Source organism: Struthio camelus, chromosome 7, assembly GCF_040807025.1.
Source record: "Struthio camelus isolate bStrCam1 chromosome 7, bStrCam1.hap1, whole genome shotgun sequence".
Classification (NCBI taxonomy): domain Eukaryota; kingdom Metazoa; phylum Chordata; class Aves; order Struthioniformes; family Struthionidae; genus Struthio; species Struthio camelus.
The window spans coordinates 422,331-446,599 of NC_090948.1; the positions used below are offsets into that span (position 1 = coordinate 422,331).

The 24,269-nt window shown below is 41.8% G+C and overlaps 1 protein-coding gene across 4 annotated transcripts in view; it reads right to left on the reverse strand.

Annotated features, from left to right (window-relative positions):
- INPP5A (inositol polyphosphate-5-phosphatase A) overlaps positions 1 to 24,269 on the reverse strand; it is a 261,753-nt gene that overhangs the window by 86,776 nt on the left and 150,708 nt on the right. For all 4 annotated transcript variants that reach the window (XM_068951378.1, XM_068951379.1, XM_068951381.1 and 1 more), the window contains exons 7-8: positions 15,427 to 15,479; positions 7,215 to 7,334 (exon numbers count right to left, since the gene is read on the reverse strand). In XM_068951378.1, coding sequence (XP_068807479.1) covers positions 7,215 to 7,334; positions 15,427 to 15,479 — 173 coding nt within the window. The remainder of the gene's footprint in view (positions 1 to 7,214; positions 7,335 to 15,426; positions 15,480 to 24,269) is intronic.

The following is a 24,269-nucleotide window of genomic DNA, read 5'->3' on the forward strand; positions in this document are numbered from 1 at the left end:
ACACCAATTAAAATATTAAAGGTGCCAATATTATGTTTGAACAGACAATTGAATTGACGATTGCTTGAGCAGGGGGGTTGGACTAGATGATCTCCAGAGGTCCCTTCCAACCTCAACCATTCTGTGATTTTGTGATTCTGGCGGCCTAGAGATGGTGTGACCACATGTCTTTGTGGCAGTGAGAAACTCAGTCATCTTCAACCATGCCCTGAGCCTGGAGGAAATATAAAGAAGCTTTTCAAAATGTGAAGTAGTCTCAGCTACTTTTTGTCAGTCCCTAAAGAACTTCTGCAAAGTCCATCTACAACTACTTCAGCACCTATACAGACACGCAGACAAGTAGGGGAAAATGCTGTAACTTACATACTGCTATTTATCTGCTGGGGAGAATCAGTATCTTTCCGGGATACAGAATACAAGACTAAAAGACCACAACCACTCTCCTACGGTGATCCTATCTTCCTATGGGAGCAAAAATGTTGAAAGATGGTTATTCACTTAGTACCCATAGACTCAAATGGAAGCAGAATGGAGCTCTTTCAACCATTTCTCCATTTTATAACTATCAGCTCATAGCATCATTTTACAGCAAGCATTAAGTGGCTTGTAAATAAAATCACAATAGCAATTTATTTTCATTTCTCTGCAAATGAATAAAAATTGGATCAACAGCCCATATGGATTCTTTTTAATTGAATCATTGCCATCTTGGAAGATTATATGGCTATACAATATAACATTTCAGAAGACACAAACCACAATGAATGCTGATGTGAGTGTCACCTTTAGCTAGACACTAATGACTGTTCTTTATCTAGCCCCCAAATCTCTAAGGAACAAATTACTGTAAAAAGCGAAACATAACTCACTGCGAGTGTGGTGCGCTCTGCCACACTCTTACACAAAGGCATTTTCAGAGCAAAATCAAGTGGGCAACAAGTTATTTGCAGACATTATTTCAGGTTTCTTTTTTAAGAGCCCCCTCCTCCCTCTTCTTCAGTTGCCTGTGTTTAATTACACACATTCTCTTGGGAGCGGTACCTGTTGTCACCACATCCAATCTAGCCGGTAGTAACAACATCAGCTAAATTCTGTTAGACAAACACCACAGGCAAGGAAGGCAGTTCCAGGAGCACCTCTTTCTGGAAAATGGATAAAATGAGTAAACTCCTTCCAAAAGATGAGGAAAAGGCTCAGGGTCCCACCAAAAGCAGCCCCAGCTCCGGAGCAGGCCTTGGGGACTCCCGCATCGCAATCCACACCAGGAGGATCCTGAGTTCGCCTTTGTGGAAACAAAGGGCACAAACCTCTCCAGAAAACCTCAGAGTCTCCTGAAAGGGCCACAGCTCTGTTCACATTAGTCAGGCAATGCGAAGAGCAACTTAGTGCATCCACACTTTTAAAGTGGCATTTATTTTTTGAAGCAACTGAAAGTTGTTGAAGTTCTGGATTTTTGATTGCCTGTTCCCCAACTAGGTATTTGCTTGTGAGTCTGCTTTTGTTTGTAGAGATTTGTCTTTGATACGAGAGCAAAAGCAGATCTTTTATTTATACCACAAATAAAAAATGCTGCAAAGGATTGCCATAATAGTCCTTCCATTAATTCAAACCCCAGAACCTATTCAGTTATTAGTAAGAAAAAAAAAAGCCCAAAACACTGAAAATAACATAACGAGGGCCAAATTACTGACCAGGACCAGCAGAGATAGCCATTCATTTATTATACAAATACCTTTACTGTCCTTAAAATTATAAACACATATATTTTCCATTACAACATACACAAGTACAAAATTATTATTCTGCTAAAAATGTAAACTAAATTAAATTAAAAATATGTTTGTTTAAATAGGAATGACATATGAGCTAAATTTTTGACAACAGCGGCAAACTTGCAAAACCTTGAGCCAGCAGGAAAACAAGGAGCAAGGAAAAAGCGTCTCTGACTTTATCTGACAGGCTGCAAGTAACAAGATAATTTTGCTGGATTTACTCTTTAAAGAGCATATTATACAAACACGCTAATTTTGAGAGCACTTAACCTCAGTTTAAGGGGGGGGAGAGCATGACTGAATATTAATGAGATGAGCCTGAGGGTGTTCAGTGAAAAGCTGTCTTTTTGAATGCGATCTAGAGTTTTAAACCTTTGTTAGAAGACATTTGGAAAGGAGGTTTATTTGCCCTGGGAGCGCTTTCTACCCGAATATACACAAATTTCATTAAATGTCTGAAGGTGCATGATTACAGGCAGAGTTTTCACTTATGTTAAAATTAGCATTGCCAAATTATTTAAAAAATCAAACCGAAAAAAAGAAAAAGTGAGCCACTCCTAGAATTTTTCTCAAATGACCCAGATCTTTAGAGTGAAGTTTTCCTTTGCCTAGAAACTAAGTGGCTTTTCTTTTGCTCATTCAGCTGCTAGTTCTGGGAAAAGCCCAAAGAGAAACATTTAGATTGGAGGGGTCTTTGAGAAGATGTGACAGTTGACTGATGAGCATCCATAAAATGACAAAGAATAGCTGTGTGGAGCCGGTGCATCACATCGCCTCTCCCTGGGAAACTAATTGCTCTGAATTGTTAATAGTAACATTATTTTTCTGGCAATCATTTCTTTTGAATACCCAAAATGAGCATGAAACAGCTCCTTTGACCGGACATAAAAGTTAAATGTCCCAATGTTGATCAAATTAACTTCAGCTATGTGACAATGGACTATATTTGTGAGAAAATAATGAAGGGTACAAAGGGGAGCTTTATGCCAAGATTTCACAGTTGTAATGTAAAAATGTTTCTGTTGAACTAGGCCAGGGAACGTTTCAATAGGAAAACAGAAGAGCACTGTCACTTTCTTTAGGAAAAAAAAAAAAAAAGCATTCATTTTATGGATCTGAATGCTCTAGATAATTTCAGGAAGTTTCAATGGTTGGCACACCAAGAACCACAATATGAGGCTAATATCTCACATGCCGATTCTTAGCAAACGCTCTTCTAATACTTTTAAAAGACCCCATCCTGAAGTCTTTACTCACCCCCTGGTCATGGTATTAAATTCAGGAAACGTTCTTCCCCAGCAAGGACCTAAAGTACATGACTAATATGCCAATATGATTGATTAATAAGACACATACACAAGTGTTAATTACAGTGGACGTATGAAAGACTGAGCTGTACTATCAACTACATTTCCTTTCTCAATTTCATATGTGACTTAAACCCGCCAACTTTAGAAAATCCAAAGATCCAAGCGCTATGCAAATACAGCTGCCCCACAAAATCTAAAGCAGATCTTAGATTCTGATATAGACAACAAGTCCAGTTCAGTTTTAAACAAGTTCAGTTTGGACTGTATTTGTCTCTCGCTGGAATAATGTAGTTGACGCCTAGGAATTTAGTTTGGATTTACGTTAGTGTTGAACACTGTCATTACATACACCACTTTAATACGTACGCATTTTATACGTATTTGTAAGCATGCAAACAAATGTTTGCTTAAAGTCAGTGCAATTCCAGCTCTCTTAATCTTCAAAGAGTCTGCATAATACCACATTTTCTTCGCAGCTGCTAAATGGCAAATGTTAAAAGCACTCTGGCTCTGCACATACCCACCACTCTCTGTCTTGAAAAGCATTCTCCTCACTGTATTATTCATTCTTGTATTTTATTATAGCTAAATCACTTCATAACGCCATTATAAGATTAAACCCTTGCACTCCCCAAATATCTTGACTATGATTGTTAATACAATCATCTAGAAAAAAACTTTTAAAGTTAACTTTAAATCATTATTCACTTGACAGGTTTTTTTCCTTTGTTTTCTTTTTCTAAACCCCTCCTCTCCCCCCTAACCCCCTTCCCAGTAATTCAGAGAATTTGAGAAGCTTCATGCCTATGTGTTAAAACCTTGGAATAAAATAATTTTGGCAAACCAACTTCTCTGACGAATTTAATAGTTAAATTAATTACTTCGCCCTTTACTTGTACGCGCTTTATTATTTTGTATTTCTAACTCCTGTGATGGGTTTACCATACATGAAAAGGCTGTGCTTAATTCATGTTCATGAAGATGCAGAGGGAACCCAACTGTGCTTTCACTCACTCCCACAGTGACCTAAATCAACTGTGAGAAGGTGTTTCTGTTTCATTCAGTGAAGGTTTAGCTCATTAAACTGTTTTCCTTCTCAGCATTGTTCCCTGGGTTTGAACTGCATTGCTGTTAAACGCTCTTTAGCAGTTTAAAGGCTTTAAAGGAAAAGACTTATCAGTCTCTGTTTTTAACAGCACTAAATCTGCATTATTAGTTCATGCAGATAAGGGGATTTAAAAGCTCAGCTTGAAACCTCTCTCTTCTGTATTTATCTGACACTGCATAGTTCCAGTAGCTCAGCTGGAAATGTAGATCTATGAAGCTTTAAAGAGAGATTAAAGCCAAGAAAAGAAGTACTTTTCCCCCCATAGCAGTTCTCACTTTCCCTTTTCCTACTGTCTGAAGGAGTGATGGCAGACAATGGTCAAAGATGGTTCCCAAAACCCTCTGAATGGGGACACTGTTGGTGGTAGCATTCATTCAAAGTGAGCTTCAGTGTATTGTCCTCCCCAATCAGCAGATCAGAATAGAGTTTGCTGGTGGCTGCCAAAAGGTTAGCAATGCCGATGAAAGGGGTTTCCCATTATTCACTGCTCTTACAGAACTCCCCTTTTGTGCCAGGCAGCCCATCATTTCGCTACGGAGGTCCGGATCTGCGGCTGGCTGCTCGCTCCAAATGAACAATTCATGCGAATGCAAACTCACAGGAGTAGCGTGCAACCTAAAATTGAAGGTTTTCTTTTCTAAGGACAGGGGAGTTGGGGCAGTTTTTGGCAGTGTCACATTTTAATGATATACCCTCATGACATCTCTGACCCACAGCTGACACTAATACTGCAGTCTTATTACCTTACCCTTGCCAGGGCATCGTGGGAGGTCCAAAGCCAAAATTAGCTAATGAAGCACACTGTATGCTGTAAACAAGTATGCAATAAATAATGCAGAAGGCTTATACAGGTTTGCTAAAATTCCCTAACGCAAAGCATAAGAAAAGGAGAGGAGACCAACGGAGCAAAGTAAAAATAAAGTACAAACAGACCCTGCCCACACCGATGCGTGTTACGGAACACACAAAGCTGTTTAAAACTACACTGGGAGTCGATCCAGATCTCACCGCAGCTCTGTCCACTAAGTGAGGGAACTTTTACACACCACTGCATCCCACCTATTTACAATGCTTCCAAGTGCCGCCGCTTTCTCTGGTGCTTTGAATAGCTTTTAGAAGTGAAATAAGAGAAAACACACTGGATTTTTGCTCTTCATCTGTGCATCATTCCCAAAAGTGGGGGGGGGAAAAAAAAAGTCTATTTTGGAGAAATTCCTTCTTAGCCCTCTGCTGGGGTGCACGGGAAAAGCACTTACTTATACAGAGCGGAAAAAGCAGCATCTTTTGCTAAAAAAACCTGCCTGTCTTTAACTAAGAGAAAACTTCCAGAAAGAAAAAAAGCAGAGCAATAAAGCGCCTGCCGCGGTCCGTGCCGGGGCGCAGGGAGGCTCGGCGGAGGCAGCGCGGAGCGGGCACGGCCGACGCCGCAGCCCGCCGTGCGCTCTACGTCGCTCCTCGCTTTGTTACCGTTAGACCATCTAAGGTTTTTCAAATCCTATGTCCAAATACAACATTTTTCCCCAGGTAAACACACTTGGAAAAGGAGGACAGGCAGTGGGGATGGCGACACAAAACCCTACAGAGCGGAGAAAGGTTCACTGCCAGGACGACGGGAGGGCAGACGCAGTGGGGGACGACGGGAGCGGGGATATACGACTTTCAGAGATGTCACAAAACATGCAGTGTATTTGAAGAACATGAAACGTTTGGGTAAAAAAAAACTGAAAAAAACCCCACATAAAGTGCTGTGCTTTTATTTTTTCCCACCTAAGGAATTTGTTTTAAGTATTACCTTATGTCACAGATAACAGCATATTTCATGGCTTCTTCAAAGAGATACTTTAAATCTCTGTTTCTCAGGCAACCATGAAACCAAGGAATACCTCAAAGGAGAAATACTTGATACAGAATCTTTACATTTCAAGGTACTGTAATCACAGGCTTCTGTGTTTACTTTACCAATGCATATATGCCCATGCAAAAAAACATTTTTTCTTGTTCAAGGAAAAGCCGTCTTTTTTCTGACTTTATAACTGCTAATTAGGACAGCTGTGAATTGTTGGGCATTTTGGGGATGCTGAATACACTTTGCATTGTGCCACCCATCAGATGAATCAGCTCTGAAACACTGTTATAGATCGTGATGTTATTAATAATAGTGATGACTACTGCATACAAATGCTGTGTCGTTGCTCTAAAAAGATTAGCTGCCTAGTGCACTCAGCTAGTATTGAGATTAAAACAGCACAGGGTTTACTGTTGAGGGGGCTGGAGCTCATGACTTATGAGGAGAGGCTGAAAGAGCTGGATTTATTCAGTCTGTAGCAAAGAAGACTAAGGGAGGATTTTATTGCTGCCTTTGTCTAATGTGTGGTTACAGAAAAGACGGAGCCGGGCTCTTAGCAGTGCACACCAAAGATGAGGGGCAATGGACACAAACTGCATTGATGGAAATTCCAACCGGATTTTAGGAAAAAAAATTCACAAAAGAGGGTGGTCAAACATGGGGATGGGTTGCCCAGAGAAGCTGCCAATCTCTGCTCTTGGAGCTATTCACCGCTCAGCTGGACACAGCCTTGAGCAACCTGATCTAATGTTGAAGTCAGCCCTGCTCTGATCAGGGGGATGGACAAGAGACCTCCAGAGGTCCCTTCCAACCCGAATTATTCTATTATTCTGCAACTGAAAACATACTTGAATGTCAGCTTTATTTGACTCCATGCAGATTGAAAAGATGTGCTAGCTAACGCATTTTAAAAAATACATCTGCATTCTACTCAACAAGTTTTGGTGACTTCAGAGAGATTCTACACCTCACTAATTTATCTCAAAAGAGTAAGCGTCATACACTGATCTGCATTCGACACCACCCAGAAAACTCTGATGAAAGCTATGTTGTGCATGACCACTTTCAGATCACAGAATAAAAATCTCCACATTTTTGAGTGTGCCTTTTGAAACATCTTTTATAAACTGCTTAGGAACAGAGAAGAAAGAGAGAAGCTAATAAAGGCTAATACATACCTATCAAGTACATAGCCAAGAGCCTTATGCCGTATTCCTGAGTAAACCGATGGGCTTGTTTCCCAAGCAATTAAATTGGAAGCATCATGGAAAAGATGAATGTTTACCAAGTCAAAGGCACTATGACAAAAAAAGGAAAAAATAAAATGACTCAGGATAAAAGAAAAAAAACATTTTTTGCATTTAGCAAAGCATTCAACATGGTAACAGTATATTCTCTCTTACATTACCGTAGTATTTACTCACATAGACTGTGCAAATTAAGCTATTATCATCAGAAAATTATCAGAGTACCATCAAACTCATCCTAATGAATCCACAGGTAGGGATGCCCCTAGGCTTTTGCTTATATCCATTATATGAAAACGAAAGGCGTTTGTCAGTTACAGTTCACAGAAATCAAGCGGTACCCTCTCACCAAAATATTTTAAAACCAAAACCGAATGTGTAAACAAGCAGTTTTTTTTTTTTTAATAAGGTTGTGCTGCCATTCAGAGAGATCTCGACCAGCTGGAGAAATGGGCAGAGGGGAACCTCATGAAGTTGAACCAGGGGAAGTGCAGGGTCCTGCATCTGGGGAGGAATAACCCCAGGCATCAGGACATGCCGGGGGACAACTGGCTGGAGAGCAGCTCTACAGAGAAGGACCTGGGGGTCCTGGTGGACAACAAGTTGACCATGAGCCAGCAATGAGCCCTTGTGGCCAAGAAGGCCAATGGGATCCTGGGCTGCATGAGGAAGAGCACTGCCAGCAGCTCGAGGGAGGTGGTTCTCCTCTGCTCAGCCCTGGTGAGGCCACACCTGGAGTACTGTGTCCAATTCTGGGCTCCCCAGCACAAGAGAGACATGGCGCTACTGCAGCAAGCCCCAGGAAAGGCTACTAAAATGATGAAGGGCCTGGAGCATCTCTCCTATGAGGAAAGGCTGAGGGAGCTGGGCCTGTTCAGCCTGGAGAAGAGAAGACTGAGGGGAGATCTGATCAATGTGTACAAGTCTCTGAAGGGAGGGTGTCAAGAGGATGGGGCCAGACTCTTCTCCGTGGTGCCCAGCAACAGGACAAGAGGCAACAGGCACAAACTGAAACACAGGAAGGTCCGTCTGAACATGAGGAAAAACTTCTTGACTGTGAGGGTGACAGAGCACTGGAACAGGTTGCCCAGAGAGGTGGTGGAGTCTCCTTCCCTGGAGATATTCCCTGATATCCCAACTGGACATGGTCCTGGGCAACCTGCTCCAGCTGACCCTGCCTGAGCAGGGGGGGTTGGACCAGATCATCTCCAGAGGTTCTGCCAGCCTCAGCTGCTATGAGATTCTGTGATCACTTCTAATTTCATAAGCAAATATATGGAGTGAGCTGAAATTCATATTTTAAGTTTATAAGCTGTAGCTAAATATCTAGCAAAATTGTGGTTTCGTAATAAAGAAAATGAAAAGCTGCTGACAACAGAATTGTTCTGACATTAAAAGCCAAATCATATCACTGCAACTCCTGTGTGGAGGATGCCAAGATCATGGTGGCCAACCCGAAGACTATTTCTGATTGGGAAGAAGACATAAAGAGCAGGAAACACCATCCCGGCTTTGGGAACCTCTGCTGTCCAGGAGTAACAAGCACGAGCCGAGGATTGCTGTTCAAGTGCTCAGGTGTCTGCCTTGTGGGACTGCCACAGGGACAAAAGACTGACAGAGGAGATTTTTGAAAAGAAGCATATAGCTTCTATGAAAAATTTATGGATTTTGGCTTGTGTGGGGGGAAACCAGAAATGAGGATATTCTGGAAGTTCATTCTTAATCAGAATGAAACCAGGATCAAAATACTGGAATCCCCTGTGAAACAGAAATACCTTCCTTTGCCCTCTGCCTCCTATGACCGTCTTTGGTCACTATCTGTCCAACCATTTTCTTGTCCATCTGTCGTGATAGCTACTCATAACTACATCAGATTGAGCATCAGAGTGTAAGTTCTTTGAGAAAGGGACTGGAATTTGGTTTGAGACAGCACAGCACTTAGCTGATTCTGGTCGATACAGTATTTTTAACAATAATAATACTGCTAGCCTTACCTGTATGCAACTATATTCTATATAACTTCCTTGTAACTTAAATCACTTGTTACATTCCCACTTTCACTGTGGCAGAAAACCTTCATGTAGAAGGAATCTGCTGTTATAATCATGCCCAGACAGAGGAATTTATTACTGTCACCTGTGTTAATCACATTCTAGATGTCACCTCCAGAGGGCTGGGAGCCACTTGGAAGGCAAGCTTGTCTTTCTGAACTCCAGTTTACTACTGCTCGCAGATAGGACACATCTTAATAGCAGTAACTAAGTTAACAGAAAGCTATCCAGCTGTTAAATTTAAGCCAGAATTCCATTTTATACTAGTTCTACTTGCAGCTTTTTTTCCTAGACATCTGGCCTGCATTTTTAGAAGCCAGAATCTTCTCCTTGTTTTGCTATTAAGCTCTTCTGGTGATGGGACATGGGACATTTTCAGAATGAAATCAGAAAACTTAGGATACTCTTTCCCCATGGAGGTAAAACAGAAACAAAAACCAACAACAAAAAGCCGTCCAGCCATCAGTGTATGCAGGAATTCCTGCATCCTGCATTGAGAGATGGAAGAAAGGGTGCTTCCTATGAGCTTCAAAATACATCTAAGGGGTAGCATTGACAATTTGGAAAGGAGGTACCTCCAGCAGTGCAAAGTAGGATGCCCCATTATCTCCTGCATGCGCAATATTGTTGCATACTGCAAAACTTCATTTTGCGTGCTGAACTTCATTTTGAGGGCAAAATTTCAGTTAATCTTTCAAAAAATATATTTTTGGTAGGTCCTTGGAACATTGATGGTAATTAAACTGCATGGTATTTCCCAATCGAGATACTTTCAAAACTTTAAACTCTGGAAAATAATAAACAAATACAAAATACACACCAGAGTAAAGATAAGTCTATCGTAGCAGATTCCTTTGTTACGAGAAACTAGGCTATTTAAAGCCCTTTATTCTCATATTTAGAAAAAATGCAGAGAAAAATTGGTTGTGGCTTATCAAAAGTAGCCAGCACTTACATGATAAAAAAGTTATAGGAAGCGTAAAGGCAAAATGAAACTGTGACAGCTCTAATAAAAGTCCAGCCTTCCTGACATTTTTAGGCAGGCTGGGGTTTATCAGCGCTCTGACCAAGTACGCTTCAGCACTGTTCCTGTCCTTGGCAGCTCTGGCATGCTCTTTGGGCGAAGGACCTCTGCCAGCTCCCCTGCGCCCACATGGGATTTCTTCGTCTTGCTGTCTGAGGCCCCTTTAAACAATGCTGAATGCCACAGAATTGCTATTTAGTTAAGCTCTGCTTTTCCAGGAGCTATATTTTGTGGATATACCAGCTTTCGGCAGCTCATGTCTCAAGTGGTAAATGCAGAACGATTTTTGCAGAGAGCTCCAAAATCAAACATTCTTTACCTCCGGATAAGCTAAATGCACAGGTACTGCCAGATAAAGCAATAAAAGATACGCTTTATCCCGGAGTCCCCCGTGGATTTCAAGCCTCTTCTTTCCACAGAAATCCACTGAATCTCCTCAGCGTCTTCCCTCCCCCTTGGCCTTACTGCTAGCGAAAGACCTATTTATTCAGTCTTCAGGCCCCTTTGGGAGAGGAACCACACAGCTCAGCCCCATCATATGACTAAATTACCTTACCTAGGATTTCAGATTCAAAAGCCATTTTTTCCGCTGTGGTAGCCCTAAGTAGTTTGAACAAACTGCTTAATTATACTGACTTTGCTCTGCTAGTCCCATGCACAAACACTTCCTTCATAAGAACTCAGCACGGACATAAAAGACAACAGGAGTTTGCAGTCTGTCACAAAAAAGAGGGGAAGAGATTTTGTCAGGTACCAATATCAAGTAAAAATGACAAGCTGCGCACAGGCAGATTCCCCAAATTATGACAGAGTGAGGGAACAGATTTGGACACAGCAAGCAAGGGCAGCCAAGAACAGTGAACGCATGATGGAGATACACAGGTCACCCAGCAGCTGGCATGGAGGCCTCTTCCCAATATACACAGATACATACATATACATATATATATATATATGTGTGTCTATAAAACCATATTTGGCTAAAGGCAACAGCATGTCTTGCTAGATACACTCACAGGAATGATACAGAAGTCTGACTAACTATTAAGACATTCAGATACTAAGTATTAAGACATATAATTAGCAAGTAACTGCAAAACCTAATTTGGAGATGATGGCTTGAGATTTCCATTCCTGTCTGCTTGAAGGACGAACAGAAAGAATGCCTGAAGAATTGATAATTTAGGACAGGACGAGACCTCATATCAGAAACTCATCTCCAGAGTGTAGCTATCTATAATCCATTCCTATGTACTTAAAAACCACCTGTTTTCAAAACGTGCTAATGAAGGACCTTCCATTTGCAATCTACCTGTCCTTATATTAAGATTTGCATTCTTTTATCTGTTGCCCTGCAAGTGGAACTGATTTCCTTCTGCCATTTCCTCAGGGGAGACGGACGGAAACTCGTAAGCATCCGTTTCCCCGACTCCTCCGATATACCTAAAACTGCTGGCCGGTCCCCTGCTCCATGTCCTCTCCTGGAGGCGGCAAGCCTGGTTCTTTCAACTCATACTCAAATATTCTTATCATTCCCGATTCTCCTTGTCCTTTCTCCAACTTATCTCGCACAGCACTCAAAACAGGAGAGAGTAATCCATCAAAGGTCTTGCCAGCACGGAATGGAATAATTACCATGCCTTCCCCCTTCATGTCCTTCACATGATGTATCTATTAACACATCTCAGTAAGGTAATAACGAACCGTATTCAATTTCTGCTCCCTTGATTCATTTCCACAGGATGGGTAATGAGTCAGTTACTCCCAGTATTGTATTTGTGCTTTTGAATTCTCCTCTGGAAGTACAACCCTTTACACCTCCCCGCATTTCACCTTGCAATCCTATTTTCTCTAAAGTATCAAAACAGTTTCGATCGCTGATCCTGATCTCTGATCTACTCGCACATGTTCCCAGACTGGGATCATGCCTATGTTTTGTAAGCGTATTCTCTACTCTGTCATCTACAGTGGATATAATCTATGTATGTAAATTGTACTTAGACACTAGCGTATTCGGGGCACTATCTTGCACCTATTCACACAAGAACTAGGGGAACAAAAATAAATACAGAAACTAATTATATTCAAAATAGTCAAAAAAAGAAATGCAATTCTCCTTAGTTTTTCTTAAAATGAAATTTCAGAGTGCCCCAGGAGGGTAAAAAGAAGAAAAAGCATAGGAGGAAAAAAAGAGGAAAAAGAAGACAATACTCTGAAATCTTGTTAGGTCATTTAGGTCATTTTTTTCTTGTTTTCGGGAAGCCCAGTGTTTTTGGCATGGCACACAGCCTACAATAGCGTTTTCCTAGTCAGGGAAAAGGTTAGTAGCTCCCTTGAAGGGTTTACACAGAAGTATTTAACAACAGTTCTTCTGGATATATTTTTACTGAACTATTAGCATGTATAAACGTATAGATTAGAAGTCATCATTATGGAAGCACCCAGAACTGTGTTCACTGTAAATAAAACTGAAAAACCTACTTTGGGACATATAGACTATATAAATCATTGTTGAAACTACTGGGGTTAAATGACCCATCTTTAAATATATATATATATTTAAATTTATATTTATATAAATTATACTTATAAATTATATTTATATTTTATATTTATATATATATAAAACCACATATTATTATACATATTTATATATACTTTACAATAATACATATATTTATTGACTATATGTTTATATATATAAATATATAAAACTGTATATTTTATATATATATATAAATGCAAAGATGTTTATACACACACACACAAATACGTATATGCACAAAGGATTAAACACTTATCAGAACAGACACATTATGCACTTCGACCTAATTAGGTGTATTTTCTACACCCTTGTGTTTTCCATTACAACTCACTCACATTCTCCAGAAACTGTTCACAGTAACTTGACTCCTCAACTCTCCCTTACAAACATTTGAGGCATTGCTGGATCCTCTGGACCATAATCAGACACTGTTCCAGGTACAACACCACCACCGTACCGCTCCTCTCTGCAGACCAGGAAAAGCAGTGAGCCTCCTCACTTCTCTCAGCATACCCTCATGAAACGTAGGCACAATATGTTATCTGATCACAACATCTAGCTACAGGCTGCTCCTTCCAGGAACTACCCCTTTCTAACATCCTCCTGCAAGAGCACGCTTCCTTTGAATCTATCCTTGAAAAATATTTTTTTTCTTGGAAGGGTGTAAAATCAAATCCAAATTATTTTTTTTTGCTGCAAGTAAGAAATCCAAGAGGGTAGGAGAGACAAAACCTGGAAACCTCTCATGATGCAAGAGGTCCGACTAGCAACCAATAACTGGTGCTAAATACCCACTTCTGCAGATCTGTACTGGTGGAAAGACAAGCCGTGTCATCTGGATCTGGAGAGACTAACAAGAACCTAAACCAGCCTATAGCTGCCTGCCTGACTTCTTGGTCACCATGAAGTCTGAAAACCTGTTGCTCTTTTATAGGTCACAAAATTCTTTGCGTGATATAATAAATGTGCTATGCAAACAAGCAAGAACACTGCACAGCGCTCAAAAGGGAGCCTGCGTGCACAATTACCAGATTTAAAATTCAAACTTAATTTCAGATGTGAAATGACTACAGGAAGATGGAAAAAAGATGGATATTTACATATATTTATGTGACTATAACATGAATAAGCAGTCCATATCAAAACTATGACTGAACAGGGAAAACGTATGGGCAGCGTCCCAAGGGGGATTACGGAAAGCTGGAACGGGTGCAGCAGTGGAGAAGTGCCTGCACTAGCAAGGGGATGTGGAGTGTAAACTGGGGCCTTACGATGTTAATACAGTTTAAAAGCTATATGGCAGCAGTGCATGAGACTCCACCAGCATCAGCCAGGAAGATCAATCTGTATGATAAGGATTTTTTTCCTGCTTTATTGAAGCCTCTTTGTGTGAAGACAAGGAAAATATTCAAGCTTTCTCAAGTACAGTGATTTGCACAGCCAGCTACTCCCCCAACATACACTGCTCCTGCTACTACTACTGTTATTATTACAGATAGATTTTCAAACACAAGATAGTAAATAGCTTTAGTTGTGAAATACCCCTCTTTCTTCTCAACACTGGCTCGTACTGCTTCTTCCGAAGAAAGTCACGTAATACATAACACCACAAAGATCTTCGACTTCTATATTCATCTAGTTGCCTCCCCCACCTCTTTATTATTCCTCCTTTGTCTTTTGGGCAATCCAAAGGGCGCAAAATGCTGCTTTCTTCTGCAAATTTTCACAGCACATCATACGTGGGACTCTCTCTGCTTCCACAACAGCCAGATTAAACTCAACTTGGAAAGTCTTACTCAATGGGATAGCTCCCGAGTGGTCTGCGAAACACAGATGAGAAGCTACCTGCTCTCTACGGCCCCTTCATCAAATCATATCAGCAGGCTGTGAGCTGTTTTATTCTACTCCGAGATGAGAATAAGCAACCTTAGGGAGAAAAGGACCAAGCCTTGGGCTTAAAATGGGAATCCTGACCTGAATAAGTAATATTCCATTAAAAGTAATATAGTAGGAACTGATGTTAAAAAGCTGCATTCCTTAAAGGTAAGGTCCCTCCACTGACTTCAGCGGTGACTTGACTGGGCCTTAAACGGCCAGCTTAATGAGTTCACAGAGAACAGTATCCATCCTCACAAACCCCCCAGGTCAGGGCTGCATCCGCTCGGGCACAGACTACCTGGTGGGGGCTGCAGACCCTTGGCTGCACCAGGCGTGATGGGGAGGAGGAGTGCGGGATGCCTTCAGCGCCACGCTGCGACTCCACACCCGACACCAAGCTTTTTTGATCATGCTCGACCGTAAGGTCGCTTCGGACCTGAATTATGGCACATATATGCAAATATTAGCATCGCATTTGCCATGAGTCATTACAACTTTCTGAACGCTACGTATACTTAATAAGCTAAGCGTCTCTTTTAGAAGCAACCTGTTCTTTATGTTTGTGAATGCTTTACTTGAAATAGTTGTAAGCAAAAAGACACATAATACAAATATAACCAGAAATAACTTAAAGATGCAACGTACCAATCAGTAATACACCATCTTGTTCGAATGAAACCTTTTCTGGACCACTTGCACTGAAAAACAGGCAAACAATAACCAATCATTGCAAGTAATGGATTAACGCGAAAGTAAAATACACTCATACAGCATAGAAAAGAAAACAAATTTTATCCATACAACGTAACTAACAAACACTACGTATGGGCTGAAGGGACTTGAAAACATATATTATCTCTCAGAAATCCTGGAATTATTTTTATTTTTGGTATTGGAGTGCAATTATAAACCTAAGTGAATAATTAATAAAAGCCCCCTCCCCCCCCCAAGGTTTCCAGTAGTTTCTAGAGGAAAGATAAGCCGTTAGGAAAGCTCTACAACTATATTCATGCTCGCCCTAAAACAACAAATTCTTACTGGCTATCTATAAATATCTTTGCTTCTTTGTAATTTTATCTAAACTGTAAAATGTCCTCAAAGATTTACATCAAAGTAAAATGAATGAGATGTGCCAGAAAGCTATTTCTTCTGTGGAGCCAACCCACCTAATATTTCTATAAAAGTTAACTGGAATTTAAATAATGGTAAAACATTACATTTATCAAAACTGCAATGTCCATGAGAAAGCCACAAATCAGCTCTTGCCAAGGTATGGGACTTCTGATACGGCAAAGGATTTTTTCAGCACCACTCCTAAACCGTGGCCATAAATTACAACCTCCCACAAAAAGACATGATTTTGCATCCTATTTATTCACTGTTACAATGAATGTGGGGCTAGGCTAATGTTCTCTGATAATGAATATTGCACCAGACAGGCCTAAATAATGATGTCAATGATTTTGTGGCAAAAGACTGCAACCACTTATTACAAATAAAGTATCAGTCACAGTAGGGCATCCTTCACAGTCACCCGTATCGCTCGCCAAGCCTCTCCCGAGGCAGCGCACACGGCTTTTAGAGGAGACCTGCCCAGAGTATTTTTTGTCCACCTCACCGTGAATATACAGCCCCCATAAAACATTGCAGTCAAAGTCCAAAACCCTGTCCAGACAGCAAAGCGCCTTAACAAAAATCTAAACAAGCTGTTTCCTAACTACCCTTCAGTTAACAATTACCCCCTCCTCCTTCTTTAGGCACAAACACGGCGACAACAGAAAAACCCCGTTTGTTTCTGTAACCCCAGTCAAGATCGACCAGTCACTGAACGGCTCCTTTACTAGGGCCCCGTTCCCGCCAGCATCCTCTTTGCATTCAAAATACGTCTATGAAGACTTTAACACATTTAGTTTACTGAGTAAATTATACCTTGTCCTTGAATGTGAACTCTATTTACTTATATTCAGTTTTTTCTCTTTTATCCACAACCAGGAAAAATGGGCAAACACACATACAGCGTTACCTGTAAACAATGGGCTATATTTCATTGATTACACTGAAGTTCAGAATTCATAATTTTGTAGAAAAAGAATGTTAGCTACCTGCTACCAAAAAACTTTCTATAAAATTTGCCAGGGAACCTCTATGTACATTTATGCGCAGCAAATTCTGTGAAAAGGTGCTCCAGACTGGTCTATCAGAACTCGTTTCCAGTATCGGTTATTGCGGGTGGTAATTCTGGAACCACCCTTCTGCGAGCTCGTGGGACCTCCCTCCCCGGAGCGCCAGAGCCGGATTTCACCGCCTGAGCTGGTGCCGAGGACCCCGCTGTGCTAACCCGACCCAGGCAGGGTTGGAGGCTTTCTCCTGCACCACTTTTATCAGCTCTGCATTGCTATGGCAATAGGCAACACAAGGAAATGTTCCTCTCAACCCAAGAGCGGTGACTAACAACAAAGTGCTTTATCCAGTGAATTGAAATTTGTATTTGATAACGTGAACGGACACACAATGAATGACTTTCTTCTGTTCTCTACTCTTGATTTATGTCTCTACTTACAGTTAGTCTTCAATATGCACGCGGGACATTTACAAGAGGGAACTTTTGGTTTTCTCTTCTTGCTGGCAAGGTCCTATGGTTCACTTGGCCTGCACTGGGGAACTTCGGCTCAAATTTTTTTTTATTCTGCATTATTCTGAAGCATCTAGTTGTATTGTTGAATACTCTCGATGATCCAAGAGGAAGGCCAAAGTGAACAGAATGCATTAATATTTCTGACATTAATAAATAATCAATTCAAGAAAAAAAGCTGGAGGTTGATTTTTTAAAATAATCATTTTACGAGATGCCTTATGTGTCAAACACCCTTATGATTGCGTTTAAGTGTTTCAAGAGTATTTTGGCAGGGAGAGAATATTCATCCTACCAAACACCCCACACTGGCGTTCTGCACACGCCAGTCTCAGTCTGTTTTCAAAGGGCTACCTCAAATGCTACCTGCAAAGATTTCAATGACCTCAATAATAGTAAAAAAACGCCAATGTTTAGCCAAATGTAAAGATTTCCTATGGACAAAAAGAGAAAAACTGCCTATACAGAAAAGGATTACACGGAGCTAACGGACTTCACTTCTGAGCACATGTAAAGCTCACACCCCACAATATGCAGATTTAGCTGGTGATTCCTGGCAGCTGACTACATCAACTGAGTAACTCCAAACAGGAATGAAACAGATTTTTTTTTGATGAGACCAGGTGTGAGAACCTCCGACTGCAAAAATCTCCTATTTATGCCTTCATTAAAAAGTTCTTCCTCTACATGACCTCTCCCTTTGGACAAAAAAGCAGCCATCCCAGAACTTCAAGAGAAGTTTCCTTCTGTTCTCTTTAGAGACTTTAATTAGGGTGCTGCCTTAGGCATGTTTATTTGTTAGTATCAGAGAATGGTGAAGGCATAATTGAAGTACTGTGGCAAAGAAAGAGAAAAAACTGCGTATTTTATATGCTGTCCAGACAGAGAAATTGTGTGTCTTGGGACTCAGATCTTTGGAATTACTCCAAGCAAGTAAGTTATCTGGTTGCAAAATTTTCCTCAAATCAGGCAGTGCTCAAGGAGGGGAGGATCACTGATCTGATCTTTGCTACAGCTGTGAAGGAGGCAGGGCTACGAAGAGCTCCACAGGCAGAAATCCATATTCACAGTGAGCTGACCTCATCAGTAACGTGGGGTGTTATCAGTGGTCTGGGCTGAGGAGCTGAAGGCAGTTATTTTTTGTATCACACCTGTAAACCACGTTGCCTGAGAGGACAATAAGGAGTTCTCATTCTGAATTTAAAATAGTGGATAAAGACAACGAGCTAAGACCCACAACTGGTAACCAACCATCTTTCTTCTTTGCAACCTGAAAGCATAACGTGACTAAAAAACTCTCGGGGTCCAGCCTCCATGGGCACCTACGGTTGGTGTGAAGAAAGGTATCTATTTCTTGTCTCAACTGTTCCTTCTCTGAAAGGCACAGGGACTGGAAGTGAATGCAAATCAGATTTTTAATGACTGTCTGGACCAGGCAGTGGGCAGTAATATCAGGCCAGAAACATTCACTAAGTGCACAGTATTGTTATGCAGATGGTGCATTCAGGTACTTGGCCACGGTATCAAGCTTGATGCCTGAAAGATGCACGACGCTGATGAGCTGTGGATTCAGGGACAAAAGACTGCATTCTCATTCTCCTTCCTCATCTCTGATGACTGACACTGGTTTCTGACAGCAGACTAAAATCTAAAGAACGGTGACTAGCACAACCATGTCACAACTCGAGAGAGGATAACAGAGCCAAGAGGTAGTGGCAGTTTTTACAGGTCCAATCTGTTTGACAATATGCAGAGCATCCCCTGTTCTGTCACTGAAATATATGATATCTTCAGAATATATTTGGACTTTGTCAGGAATCCCTAAAGCCCGAAGCAGCAATAACTTCTTCAAGCCTACGATGGGCAGATGGGCACAGTGGATATAATGACCTGTCTGTCATAGCAGGTAATGCACTATGGCCAGCTGAATGTCCTTATCAGACTCTGGGTTCCCTCTGGGACGTTTAGAGGTATTTAGTAATTAACACCTATTGTTTGCTGGTGTTTACAGGTGCCTAAATACCTTTAAAGAATTTGGGCTTTCTAGAGCAGGTAAACTTGTCTAGGTCTAAAAAAGTTGTATTGAAATCCTAACCGTTCACTACTCTCTGAAAGCTAGCTGATGACTACATTCAGAAGTGAACTAACTTCTCTTAATCCTTATTATTTTTGGCTTAGGAGAGTCCAATTTTTAATTTTTCTTAAACTGCAGCTCTACTGAGAAAGAACACCTTGTGCTGGCTGTGAGTAAGTATTTACTTCATTTTTAATATCTGTTTTCAACACTTAAAAATAACATCTTCTGTGGTTTGGGAAGTCACTCTGGTTAATCAGGGAATAGTAGGCTGGACGGATAATATGCCCAGTCTTTCTTATCGTGCAGCTTTCATGGCTGAACTACAAATCCCATCATCCAGTAAGGCCTCCTCTATTCACAGGTTCTGTGATAATCGCGACAGCATTGCTACAACTTGAGATTTGGCAAAATGTCAACATTTTATCTAAAGCAAAACACTGAAAAAAGCTGAATGCTAAAAGCATTCAAAGTTGGCTTAAATCTAATCTCAATTTAAAAATGAGAGCTGTCATTTCATTCTTAAAAATAACTGTATTAAATTTTTCATTTCTGAAGAGTAATACATAGAATTTAAAATCAAATAGCCTAAGCCTATGATGTGGCCCAAGATAATGTCTCCAATCAAGCTGTCATTGTCCATTTGCTGTTTTCCTTTTTGGCAACACAATAGGTATTTCAAAAGACGTAAAATAAAAACAGGCCAACCTGACCAGCTTGCTCAGAGCCATATCCAGGCAGCTTTCGAGCATCTCCAGGGATGGCGATTCCACAACCTGCCTGGGCCCCTCTCCCAATGTTGACCCTCACAGTGAACGCTTTTGCCTCGTATTCAGTCAGATTTCCCCTTGCTGCAACTTGTGGCTGTCCCCCCGTCCTCTCGCTGCACACCACCAAGAAGGGTCTGGCTCCGTCTCCTCTCCAGCCCCCGGGTGGCCGTTGTTGCCAGCAGTACAGTCCCCCTTTGCTTGCACAGAGCCGGCTCTCCCGGCCTCTGCTCCCGCACACCCTGTCCCAGCCCCAACCACCTTCGCGGCCTCTGCTACGCTGGCTCCAGTTTGTCCCATCTGTCTGCTACTGAGGGGCTCTGAACGGCACACAGGAGTTGAGATGCAGCCTCAGGAGCGCCAAGAGAGGCGAAGAGTCCCCGGCCAGGATGTAACACGTCACAGTATGCTGCTGGCCTTCTCTGCTGCCAGGGCATGCGCGGGCTCACGCTCAGCTTGCTGTCCAGCAGGATCCTCAGGTCCTTTTCTGCAAAACTGCTTTCTGGCCAGTCACCTCCAGCCTGTGCCACTTTATGGCATTATCCCAACTCAGGGGCAGGACTTCACATTTGCCTTTGCTGAACTCCGAGAGGTTCTCATCAACCCTTTTCTCTAGCCTGTTGAGGTCTCTCTGAACAGCAGCAGCGCCATATTGACCGTTCCCCCATTTTGGCATCTGCAAAGTTGCTGAGAGTGTGCTCCATCCTGCTGTCCAGGTGGTTAATAGTACTGGCCCCCCTGAAGACCCCTCAGGAACATCACTAGCAACCAGGTGCCAGCTGGACTTTGTACCACTGATCACCACCTCTAACCATGGTGGTCAGCCAGCTTTCCAGCCATCTCCCAGTCCACTTACCCAGTATACATCTCACCAACTTAGCTACAAGGATACTATGGGAGACTATGTCAAAGGCCCTGCCAGAGTCAATGTACACAATAGCACAGCACTCTGCTTGCCCACACAACCGGTTATCCAGGAGGATATGCTCCATCACCTCCCGAAAACTTTAGAGGCTGGCCATCTGGGGCTCTCCATTCTGCTGCGAGATATGTCTTTTTCTAGTCCTTGGGAACCTTCCCCTTTCAAAGATGACACAGAGAGGCTTATGATGACATGAGCCAGCTCCCTCAGCTCTTTCGGAGGCATCCTGCCTGTTGCCATGGACTTGTGTATGTCCAATTAGCTTAAGTGGTCCTTTGCTTGACCCTCCTTCACTGTGGGCCATGCATCTCTCTCCCAGTCACTGCCTCTAGGTTCAAGGTCCTGGGAGGCTGGAGGGCAGACCTTACCAGTAAAGGCCAAGACAAGGAAGGTGCTGAGTTCCTCAGCTTTGTCTGTGTCCCCTCTCACTAGATTCCTGCCTCACTGAGCCCTTCTTGTCGACCCTATCCTCCTTGACCCGGGAATCCCTGTTCATGGCTGACAGGTGCAGCAGAGCGCCTCCCTGATCCCCTGTGTCAAGAAACGGTCATCCATACACTCTAGAAGTCTTGCAGATGGCTTACGCTCAGCTGTGCTGCCTTTCCAAGAGATACCGGGGTGGCTGATGTCCTCCATGAGTTCCAGCACCCTTGGTCCTGAGGCTTCTTCCAGCTACCTAGGGAAGGCTTCACCCTTTTGTGACCAGGCGGTCTGCAGCAGACGATGTCTCCCATGCTGGTCTGTCCTCCAGTCCTCACCCACGTGGCTCATCACCCGTTCCAAGGCAAAGCTCTGCACAGCCAGTCCAACCAACCACAGCGCTCTGCAGGCACGATGACGCACAATGTTTCTCAGTGCCTCATCCCTCGCAGTAGGATTACTGCTGACAGGGAACTCTCATTGGCAGAGATAACCAAAATGTAGGAGACCAAGAGTCCCGTTGTCAATCCTCATCTACTTCTTGAGTAGGCCATCCCGCAGGCCTCCGCTCTCATTCCTTTACTGATTACATCCTTTACTAATACATCCGCCACCAGTACCAAGTATGCCTAACCCTCGGCTCTGCTGCCTCATTCTGTTTCATGCGAATCTTCATTGATACAAGCCAGCTAAGACATACGTGCAATTTAGTTTATATTGCATAACATGGTGAAATACAGGGATTTTAAATAGTAGTTTAGAGTTTCCTCATGTATACACTGAGAATATCGGTTTTAAGGACAGTAGTTCCTATTTTGCCAAATTTTCTCTTTAGTAAGTGTGACTGAAATTCTGATGCCTCTCTATTAGAAGTCCTTAAAAAAAAATCACAATTTGAAAACTTGCATTTACATTGCACCAGCCTTTTCTTTGTGAATAGAGTCCCTCAGGAGATCGTGTTGACCTTTTAAAACCCCCTAGAAACACCACCTACATAAATAACCTCTGCTACATCGGGTAAAAGGACCTCCAGACAACATTAACATGAAGAGAGAGGTTATAGAGGGCTAATGTCAAAAAGCACTGTGAGCAATAAGTAATGCACACAAACCATGATTGATAATGACTAGCACAGAGCCTTAATTCATCTTTTCTCCATCATTTTACTGAGAGGGACCATATCAAATTAAATAGTGACCCAGCAAGGGTTTATTCAACCATACAAAGCAGGGGCATGAAGGAAAGACATATTAAAGTGGCAATGACTGCAGTGTAATTGCAGCTTCTTAAAAGAACACCATAGCTCAAAGAGGAAGATAGGAAAACTTGCATATGAAGCAACTGAATAATGAACAGCAGGCACAACTGATGCACTAAGTGATCTTCAGTATTAATAGGCCTGCATCACTGCAATGAAAAGAACTCCCTCTCTAAGACTCGCGTAGGAACTTGTTTCGTGCACTCACAATATGCTTGGCGTTTTACCAGCCAGGCAAAAGAGCATATATTATGACGACTTTCCACAAAAAACATGCAGAATGTACCTCCTACCCAAATGACTTCTCTTCTTTCCTTAGATCAGTTTGCAGAATTAAAGAATCTATGCTATTGTTTTATGAAACTATGCGAGTAGAGCCTCTTCAAAATATCCAGGGTTCCTGTATTTCAGAACACCATATAGTACAGGGAACACTCCAGCTTAATTCAGTCTTTGAACACTATCAAACATATCACACCAGCATTATTTGGTCATATTTTTAGTGATACAGATTTTTAAAAGTCATTACATAAATTTAAGTCACTGCAAATGGAAAATATCTATGGCACTTATTAAACATGCACAGCGAGAGCTTAAGAATATGAAGCTAATCTAGTAGCAAAGTCTATTACATAGTGCAATATCAATAACTCAATTGATCATTTGATTTCTGACATATTGCTCTCATTACCCTTTATTTACCAGAAAATAGAGCATAAATAATTTAATAAGAATATATCTACTGGAAAACTACCTGTAAGTATCTGCACATGATGCAAAAGAATATAAATATGAGACATACGTGACAAAACAGATACACTTGCTGCGCTTACTTCCACACACAAAACTAAGGATGCAACGTTAAAACCACTCCTGCTGTCAGCTTCCCTACACACACATCACCAGTGAAGCGACCAACCAGCGTTTGGTGCAGCAGAAGCGTCAAGGGTCCCTTTTTTTGTGTGTTAGACAACTGGGAAGGAGTTAGTGCATTTGGGGGAAGGCAGAAGCAGGGATGCGGAGTCAGAGAGGCCCGACCCCACCAGCAGCTCTAGGTCTAGGTCATTGCCAGAAATAGCTGAAAACAATGATATGTGTTTGAAAGCACAACACAGGCTATGAGCCTGCTCTCACACTTCATATCCCAAGTCAGAGGCACGCTCTTTCTTCTTTTTTTTTCAAGGCATCTTCCCCTTTCCTTATATACGTCACTAAACTCCCCAAAGAGCTTTTAAAACGGTAAGAAAACCTTTCTTTGGAATAGCAGAATTTAGGGCTGATAGGAATATGAACAATGGATCTAAATTTTAGACCCCCAGACCAAAATATCATAGTAATTCTGTAGCTCATTTCACCTAAAATGTTCCGAGAATGTAATGGGTCATTAAAATTATTGTATAAAATGGTCATTAAAT